The 10,462-nt window shown below is 30.7% G+C and overlaps 1 protein-coding gene across 1 annotated transcript; it reads left to right on the top strand.

Moving 5' to 3' along the window:
- The first annotated feature begins 5,889 nt into the window (after nucleotides 1-5,889).
- Nucleotides 5,890-7,293, top strand: LOC149230255 (transcription factor bHLH118-like). The gene is made up of 3 exons (XM_089376023.1): nucleotides 5,890-6,401; nucleotides 6,501-6,884; nucleotides 6,983-7,293. The coding sequence occupies exons 1-3, from the start codon at nucleotides 6,021-6,023 to the stop codon at nucleotides 7,100-7,102; spliced, it is 885 nt and encodes a 294-aa protein (XP_089232149.1). The 5' UTR covers nucleotides 5,890-6,020; the 3' UTR covers nucleotides 7,103-7,293.
- Nucleotides 7,294-10,462: the final 3,169 nt, after the last annotated feature.

Genomic DNA, 10,462 nt, shown 5'->3' with positions numbered 1-10,462 from the left:
CGGTTTCTCGGCTCGGTTCGTGGGTTGCAGACGGTTGGTTGGGGATCGAATTATCCTACAAATTTTCCATTGTCATATCAATTCCATGGCCAATGACTTAATCAATAAATTAAATTGGGAGTTTCTCAAACCAGACAGTAGTGCCACTATCTCTTGCAAGAAAAATGCTTTACACATCTCCCGATCTCTCCATCACGACTACATATACCGAGATGGGTACAACGTTGCCAACAATGAAATGAAGATTTTGGTCATGATAACTGTCCTTGGGCCCGTGCCTATGCAACCACACATGAAATCAGGTGATAACTCCATGTGGTTTATTACAGACTATTGTTTCATTCAGGAACACGGATCAACGAGTCGTTAAAAATGTAACAACTTTTGTTTTCTTAATGAAAGTTTGTCAGTTTTTTCTCTTGAAAATAAAATTTAAAAAAAGAACTCTATGTGGTTTATTGCTGGATTATATTCTGGATAAGATATTCAATGTTAACATAAGTCGATAAGTTGCACCTTTGCAATCTGCCAATGGGAACATCCTTTTGATTCATATGCGAAGCTTATATCTGATACTTTCCAGAATGTTGAATACCATTCCGCATATATATTTGAATCTATTTGGAGAACATAATTCAGTATCTCCATTTTGCTGATGGGAAAATCCTTTGAAGTCTAATATAGATTTGAATCTATTTGGAGAACATAATTCAGTATCTCCATTTTTCCGAGGGGGAAATCCTTTGAAGTTATAGATTATATTATACTGTAGTTGTGTAAATACCGTCGCACATAACTCTGGACTTTTGAAAATGTTGAGTACCGTTACACAGAAATTTGAATCTTCTTGTAAGACTAGTCTACTAAACTAATTTAAATTTTTGATATAATTACGAAATTATTTGACATAATACTTGGCAACGAAATTGTTTGACTCCTCTCTTCCTAATTTTTTCATGTTTTTGTGAAGATTTGATTAGAGTAAATAGAGATTTGATACATTTGGTGGAAAATCCTTTGAAGTCGTATAGATTATATTAGAATGTAGTTGTGTCGCAGATAACTCTGGACCTTTGAAAATGTTGAGTCCGTTATACAGAAATTTGAATCTTCTTATAAAACTAGTATACTGAACTAATTTAATTTTTTGATATATTTACGAAATTATTTGACATAATACTCGGCAACTAAATTGTTTGACTCCTTTCTTCTTAATTTTTTCAGGTTTTTGTGAAGATTCGATTAGAGTAACAGAGATTTGATACATTTGATGGAAATTATTTGTCGTCGAACTTGTGAAAATTTTCAATAAAGTACTTATTTATTTTTCATGGTGGTTTATTAGATCTATTTATTTTCCATGGCCATTGTATTAGATTATCACTAACAGTTGTATAAAACAATTTAAAAATGGTAAAAATGGTACAGAGCAGACAATTATTTCATAGTGAAAATGAGTAGACAAGCATTAAAAAATTGGTTCTGCCATGGTAATAATTTAAATTGCAATTGGTATGAATAGATGTTTCTGCTATAAGATTTGTAGTACCTTTACTAGCACCATGATGATTTTCATTAGCCAGAGCAGCTTGTAAGGATGTTGTATTCAATTTGTAGGATAAGTCAGCCAGTGGTTTTCATTCCAGAAATTAATTAGATAGATGAGTTAAAATTTAAAGCCACATGCCGATTTTCTCATTCAAACATAGGAAGCGAAAATGAAACCACGAACAATGTTGTGCTGGCATGAATTCCACTACGATATTTGTCCATGTTATAATCTCCCACATCTATTGTCCAATCTCGCAGATTCTTCGGTAAAACTCAGCCTGGAAATATAAGGAACTCATCATAGTCCTCAGCAGAGAAAATATATTTCTACATCTGGTGCCCCTTTAGGAAGATTTTTCGGGAAAACTGCGCCCAGAGGTGTACTCATCAAAATCCTCCTTGGCACAGAAATCGTAATCGAATAATATTCTAATCACTCATGAGAATCCTCCTTGAGAGGGGAAACAGAATTGAAATACATAACAATATATAAAGAACGTTCCAATAGCGTCAATTACAGTCATGAAACGTGTTGGATCATGTGTCTTGAATCTCAACACAACCAAATTAATTTCTATCCTCAATTTCAAATATATAATGGTTATATATCAAATATATAATGGTTATACATACCAGTAAATGTATAATGGTTATACATACTAGTAAATATGATTAGCACAATCATATTAATAAATTCATTAAAATACTAAAGTTATTTGTTAGTTCTAAAATTTAATGGTGTCCATAATGTGGAAAATGTGTAAATATAATTAGCACAATCATATTAATAAATTCCTTAAAGTACTAAAGTTATTTGTTAGTTCTAAAATTTAATGGTGTCCATAAAGTGGAAAATGTTGATAGGTATTTTAAAGACAAAGTGTTTTTTCTAGTTGAAAATGAGGATGGAGAAGATTAGTAGAACATCAACTATAAGTGATTTTGGTTTACTATGGTTAAAAATAGTAAAATTATTATTTAGAAAGGTGAATTATGATCAAGAAATGGTTGAATATGGATGATGTTGTCCATGTTAAATTAAAGTTGTTTATGATAGATCATAATTTACTATACTTGATGATTATGTATTTGATGGTGCCTTTACAGATGATGACAATGCATTGTTTTGGGGAATCAAATACTATAGCGATATCTTTTAAGAGGCTGAACCAATGGGGAATGTCCAGTCTGAATTGCTGCTTCAGAAGGATACGCAAACATTCACTTAAAACATTAGGTGTTCCCTCCAAGAATCTACTTCTATGGTGAGGATTCACTCTTCATATATTCTCTTTTTATGGTAATGATAAACTCTTCATCTATTATCTTTTTTCATATGCTACCGACTGACTGTTTCCATTGCAACATTTGGTGAAATTTCTAGTTATATTAATCTACAGAAAATTGCTCCACACACACGCACATGTGTGTGAGAGAGAAAGAGAGAGTGTGTGTTTATATATTTCCTTGATTTGGAGGACAAGACTTTTGTTTAAGAAACAACAATCTAGGGTTAGGTAAGATATCAGTTGCACCCAACCTAGGCCACACGAACCTTTAACATAGTTAGAATAATTTTTTGAAACGAGATTTCCACATAAAATGAGACCCTTCAAATCCAAATGCTTTTGATATTTGAATAATATTATCTTGAATTTTGATTTGAAAATCATTTTTTTTTTTAATTATTCTTTTTTTTTATAGATATGTAAGTAATTTTGTTATATTTAATTTAATATAGATAAATTTATTATATATATATATATGTGTGTGTGTGGGGAAAGCATAACATCAACAATTAAAAGGAAAAAAAACTCTAGGATGTTTGTATATAGTTATGGAGTTGAATTGTTCTAGTAGTCTTATTATTTTTATAAAATAGATTAAAAAAATAATTTCACATTAATAATTTTTTAAATTTTAAAAATAAAAATAAAAATAAAAAATTATATGGATTTATGGACATTATGATTAGGTTGAATTGTTTTAGTATTCATAAAAAGAACTTATAAAGTAAGCTAAAAATGATTTCAAAATTTTAATATATATTTTTAAATTAAAAAAAAATAATAATAAAATAAATTATTAATAACAAATCATGAAAAACATTAAATAATGAAATAATAAAAAACATGAGTAAATTTTGACTTAAATAAAAATTTCATAATTTAATACGAATTATTTATTTCACAAAGAATTATAGGACTTCTTTTAGGGTAAGGTAAAGGAATTTTAATAATTCACATTTTATGTGTTGGGATGGAGATGGGGTGAAGGAATTTTATTTTATTTATTGGGTTAGATGTGAGGCTGAAGGAATTTTATTTTATGTATTGGGTTAGAGATGAGGGTAAAGGAATTTCAATATACTTACCATGTAGACCAAATTTTCATCTTATTTTCCACACTCTCAAAGATTAAAATCAAGATATAGGTAAATTTTCACTTCCAAATCTTATTTTTATGATAGTGAAAGTGAAGTTGGCTGTGTGTATTTCACTTCCATTTATACATTATTATACATTTTTAGGCAAACCCCTACCCACATGTGCATTGGAATATGGCACTTCCATCCCATATGTGCTATCCCATCTCCTTGAGATTGGTTGGACATGAGGGTGGGGATGACCATGACCATGGGTATGGGAATGTTTAAATGCAATTACAAAATCTCATAGCTAGCCTCCACAATCACCGTCATGGCTATATAGGTTGGGGAGACTTGATCATTTTCATTTACAATTATGCATTCCTGTACCTAAGCACCACTTTAGTTTCATGAAAGTGTCAATGACAATAGTAATCAAAGTGTGAAAGTGTAAAAATATGAATGTACATCTCACTCTTCTCATAGTTATACCATACAAAAAATAAAAATATAAAAATACATATTATATATAAAAATAAAAATAAAATATATTATCGATATTACCAATTTATAAAATTAAATATATAAATAAACATACACACTCCTATCTCACATTTTAACCCACTATCCACACCAAAACCTTATGCACATTGTAAAAATAACATTTCCACTTTATAACTACTTTATCATACTAAATAAATACTTATGCATACAAAAATATACACCCTTATTTCACATACAAATCCATTATCCAACAATATTATGCTCTAAACCCATATTAATAAAGATAAACTGAAACATTTGCAAAACGGTTAACTTAAAGTTATTTATAAATATACAGTAATGAATGGATTTGAATTTGAATAACTTTCCTTCTCATCCCCGCCTTACATATATTTACATTAAAAAAGAGTTATTTAATAATTATTAAAATATTATATAAAATAATAAAAATAAATTAATCTCCCATACAAATATATTATATAAACTAATAAAAGTAATCTTATGCAAATAAGTAAGATTTATATTATATAAACTAATAAAAGTAATCTTATGCAAATAAGTAAGATTTTTTTGTCTTTGCAGGACGGAGCATGCTTTAAAATTGTTTCAAATAAATTAATGGTAAATAAGTACGATTTATTATATATATATATATATTTATTTGGAATATGTCTTAAAATTATTTATATTTGGTTTAGAGTTAATTAGTGTATGTTTAAAATTATATATGTTTGGTTAAGAGTTAATTGTTTTACACTGAAGAAAATAGGTTAACCAAAAAATCTTATTAGCTTACAGACCACTAACAAGTTATTTCAGATAGAGTGATTTCTCTTGAATAATGGTGATGAATCAACCTATATTTATAGTTCACAACCAAAAATAATTATCTTCACTGCTGGTTTAGCTATTAAATTATAATAAATTTTCTCCTCGTATAGAAAAAAACTTTAAAAGAATTATTTTCATTTTTTGTACGCCATGTAAAAAGAAAGGCCAACAGGTTGGGGAATGATAATGTTTGACCAGAGGGATCGTTGTGATGGCAGTATCATCTCCTCACACCGACAAACTTATTCCTGCTAATTATGAAGCAAAGTAGTTTCGATGAAAGTGGTCGAGGTTGACTTACGACCGTTTTGATGGGATAGCACTTTTTATTGAATTGTTTGTCCCCAAATAATTTCTTCAAATATTCCTAAACGTCCAATCAGCTGTTTTTTATACAGTTGCAGTGCAGGATTATATTCTTCTGTTTCAAGCATCGCTTATCACATTCATAACTGTGCCTTCCGATTTTTCTGTCAGCCGTTTTTTGTACAGTTGAACGGTAGGAGCACGATCTTCTCATATGATATTTGACAGTGCTTTGTTTAGTTTAGGGGCGAGGGATCCATTGAGATCTCAATTTATTTCTTTAAATTGTGTTGTGATCATCAGATATTTATCAGCTTTCAATTCGGGATCGTCTCTTTTACCGAGCTTGAACTGATCGAATAGTATTCTAGTTGCAGACGATCCCGAACCCAATTGGCGATCGTTGGCAAGGCTTCCATTATTTTCAAAAGTCCGTTAGGGTTTGTTTCACCTTAAAAATATGAGCATTCCTTCTTGGTTGGAGCCAGAGTTCCTCTCTTTTAACAATGTCATAAAAGATTTTGATGTCGAAAGTGTTTTGACTTCCACTCCATTTCCATCAGCACAACCCATTGAAAATCCCCCTACATATACTACCCATCATGGCACCATATGTAATTTCGTTGATAACTGCAACTCCGGATGCGTAGCGGGCTGTCCTCCTTATTCGAATCCCGTTTTAACGGCCACATTCTGCAATTCCAGTGGTTCAAATGATGGTCGGTCTCGGACCATCCCCACTGAGAAAAGGAAACAGAAATTGATTGAAAAGCAGAGACGTAAAGATATGAATGCCCTTTTGTCGGTTCTGAAGTCTTTGCTTCCCGATGAAAATCTTAGGGTATGTTTTGTCTTTGATCGTCAAAAGGGTTTTACTGTATTAAAGAGATTATCTGTCCTCACTAGGGTTTTAATTTAATGGAAGATTCATATCCTGCAGGGAAAACGATCAATGACAGACCAAGTGCAGGAATCTGTGAATTACATTCACCATCTACAGCGAAAAGTCGAAGATCTTCAAAAAGAAAGAGAAAAGTTGAAGGCTAATTCTGAAAAAATTCCAAATGTTTCATTCGAGGGGCTGCGATTTTCTGGTAACGAGAAATTTTGCATTAAAGCGCCAGGGATTGGGGAATCAGACCAGGGGTTCCCTTCAATAAATATAATCTCCATGGGTTCAGCCGTTCAGGTCAGGACGAACACATTTGAACATCAGCTTCTGTACTCTGATCTTCTCATGGCGTTGGAAGATGGTGGGCTTGAAGTTGCGTGCACTTCTTCTTCTACCATTAGCAACAGAGTCTATCATACCATACATGCGAAGGTAAGATCCTGTAATACTCAAATGACAACACTTTTCTTCGCTGTGTTCCGTGTCAAAATATGGCCATATTTTCATATGACTTTTCCTCAATATGGCAGGTGTCTGATCTTAATATTTTTAACGTTGACACCCTGTACCTCAATCTTTGGCACTTGATCGGGATAAGGACGAATCACAAACAAGAACGGGATTCACAGACAGTTGACGCTCAAGCTTAATGTTATCCGCTGCATTGGTGATTTTTTTTGTTGGGAACGCTTGGCTGGTAAAGTAAATGAGAAATTTCTTAGAAATGCAGATTAGTGACTGAACAACAGATTTCTTATAAATGCATTGATTGATACGGGTGTTAGAGCCTCCTGATTTCTTATAAAGTGACAAACGGTATGTTGGAAACGCTTGGCTTGTAAGGTAGATGACAAATTTCTTAGAAACGCATATAATTAGTTACCGAATAAAAGATTTCTTATAAACTCATCGAGTGATAACGGTCTTAGAGCCTCGTAACTACTGATTTGCTACGTTAACTGGTAGCTTGGATTCAGTTTCGTATGGATAATGCTTCCATTTATAAATTTACATAAAAGAGAATGTCTTATCTACAACGGTATAAACACCATCAGATCGAATAAATAGTCTCCAGCCCAAGCTCACCATATGTAAGGTTTAGGGCGTATTTAAGAACCTGAGGATATATAGACCTTGTGAAAAAAATAAGCAGGGCATGTCAGAAGCTTTCCACAGGTGACATTTGGCGGATTCTTTTTAGAATGTGGGTAGACATAATAAGCTATAAGACAGTTTGAGGAAAGTAATGGGAATCACAAACATTTGAATTAAAAAATAAATACATTTAAACTCGCTGACAAACGACTCAAGAATCAATATCACTTATGTAACTCAATATCAATATAAATACTAAACTTATCCTGATTGTATATTTGGGGAATATTTCAGAATCTAATGTAGGTGAATTGAAGAATTGAGATACTCCAAAATCAGTAATCTATTCATCATTGCTTTAATATTGGCATAACCTATCAAATTTAGTGTGTTTTAAATTAGAGTAATCTATTTGTATGTCTCGATCACTATTAATTTAATATTTATTTACTAAGGTAAATTATAATATTTAATTTTGAAAAATCAATATCTATTTTTCAGCATTATAAAAAGAAAATTCAAATATTTAATTGAATAATAATATTTTGAATATTATTAAAAATATTATTTTGCTATAATTTAAAATTTTTATTGATGTAAATAGTTATCTTATATATGAAAATTATAATTTTTAAATCTATTTAAATAAATTTGAATGCAATAAATATTTTTATATAGAGAAATTTAATTATGAGGTTTTATATCAAAATGGTGAGGTTAATTTTATACTGGCAATTTTATCTATTTAATATACATATATAAAAAGGAAATTTAATAAAAACATTATTATTAAGTTTAAGGAAATTAAGGTGGGTAGAAAGAAATTATATATAATATGACAGTGAATAAAGGTAAGAAAATATATTAGCATTAATGATTTTTTTCTTTAAAATATCGAAAGAAATTTGATATTCTTTATTTTTATAAGGAACTCTTCTTCTTGATTTTGATGACAATATACAATAATTTCATATGTGATAATAAAAATAAGGATTTAACATGAGCCTAGAGGGATCCAATTTCTTCACTTTGCAAATTTTTTTATGGGTACACATTATTTAAATGTTTTCTATAGTTATTTAATATTTATTTATTCATTTTTAGATTTTTTTTTTTAAAGTTAGTTTGGTCTACATGAGTAAAATTTCAGCTTTGATGACGGGCTTTACACATCATACTGGGTTGTAGATTGAGCCTCTCAACTCAATAACTTGGGGAACTTCCTCTATACAAATACATTATAATTGTTTATCATAGTTAATTGTTTTTGGAGAGAAATAAAGAAGATCCAAATAAGTTTTTTTATCTATATTTTATCAAAATTAAAGGAAATAAAATCAGATCTTTCTTATAGAAGTGATCACTTCTCTAATTAAGAATGTGAATATATTAAGTAACATGAAAAAATGTCACAAAATTGTTTGACAGGAGAATGAAAATCACTTTTCATTAATAGGGAAATGATATAAGATGCTCACAATTGACTAAACCATTAGAAAACAAAAAAAGAGCTCATATTACAAAATTGGAATAATAATAAAGATATAATTAAACCAAAAATTTAAAGAAAAATTATAGTAAGTTAAAATATTAGGGAAAAAATTAATATATTATAAAGTGATCAACTTTAATCTAAAAATAAAACCATGTTAAAAGAAAAACAAATTTTCATTAACTTAAACATGTGATAAAATTATATATGTGTTAATGCTTAAAAAATTAATTAAATAATTTTAAGTAATCTGCTAAGTACTGATATGATACTATATCCCCTAACCGTAAAGGGAAAAATGATGTACTGATATGATACTATAAACCTAAAGAGAAAAACGATGATGAAATTTGAAGAAATGAAAGAACAATCCAATATATAGATATAGGTAGTTTATTGCTCACAAATTTTATATTAAAATAGTAAACAATTAAAATGAAAATTTAATTTATAAAATCTAATTTATAAATTAATTTAAATTTTAAATAATTTTACTTTTAAATTAAATTATTATTATTTTAAAATTTTTGTAAAAATTAAAAAACTAATATACATCATAAACATAACAAGCTTTATAAATGGGTCAACGCGACATGACAGCTTTATGGCCCACACAACTTATGTCTAATAATATATATTTGTCTCAAAGAAAATTGTCACTTCATTGTAGGAAAGTGTGAGAATCTAGATGCCAGTACAAAATCACTTTGGGAAAAAACCTACGTATCACAAACATCACTGTGCTGAATGGAATTCTTCCAAGAGCGAACCACGTCAACCTTCAATGTTCTTTGTTATAAAATAATGGGATATGTCACGTTACCATATGCAAGCAAGATTGCGAATCCCCACATCTTCGCCCTCCTCCCAGATACACGTGTCCGATTCTTAGTTGAGGGGTGACATTAATACACACAATGAGAAGTAGGCACTAGTAGTTTCATTTTACAATATTTATGTTTGGCGTCCTTTACCAAGCTGACAAATTTGCACCGACAGGTAAAAATGGCTTGAACCTCGTAAAATAATTTTAAAAAATTAGGAAGTAAGAGTGTTTGAATTGTGTTGTTTATAGTTCCCCGATGGGGTGAGAAGTGCAGAGGATGGCATTCTCAAGGGAACGCGTGAGCATTCATGTTAGGCATGTGGTCTCAGGTGGGTGGGTTAGCCTCCCTCTGCGCCCATAACAGGTTGAGTATGGGAGAGAGTAAATTCTGGCATGTGAGGTTTCATGCCACTTAGGCTCTCAAGCGTGGTGGTGAACGTAACGTTATGGAGGGTGATGGGGATGTTCGTTGGGCATTCTGCGTATGCGCGAGTATTGGTGTTTGTAGTGTGGGAATTGTGGGAAGAAGCGGGAGTTGCAGAGGCTTCATTGTCTTGGTGAGGGGACGATATTGCCATGAGTGTTTCCACCTCTACT

The sequence above is a fragment of the Pinus tabuliformis genome, chromosome J (genome assembly GCF_031772625.1).
Source record: "Pinus tabuliformis cultivar Carrire ecotype Pingquan chromosome J, CPIR1, whole genome shotgun sequence".
Classification (NCBI taxonomy): Eukaryota; Viridiplantae; Streptophyta; class Pinopsida; order Pinales; family Pinaceae; genus Pinus; species Pinus tabuliformis.
This window is presented reverse-complemented; position numbering and strand designations above follow the sequence as displayed.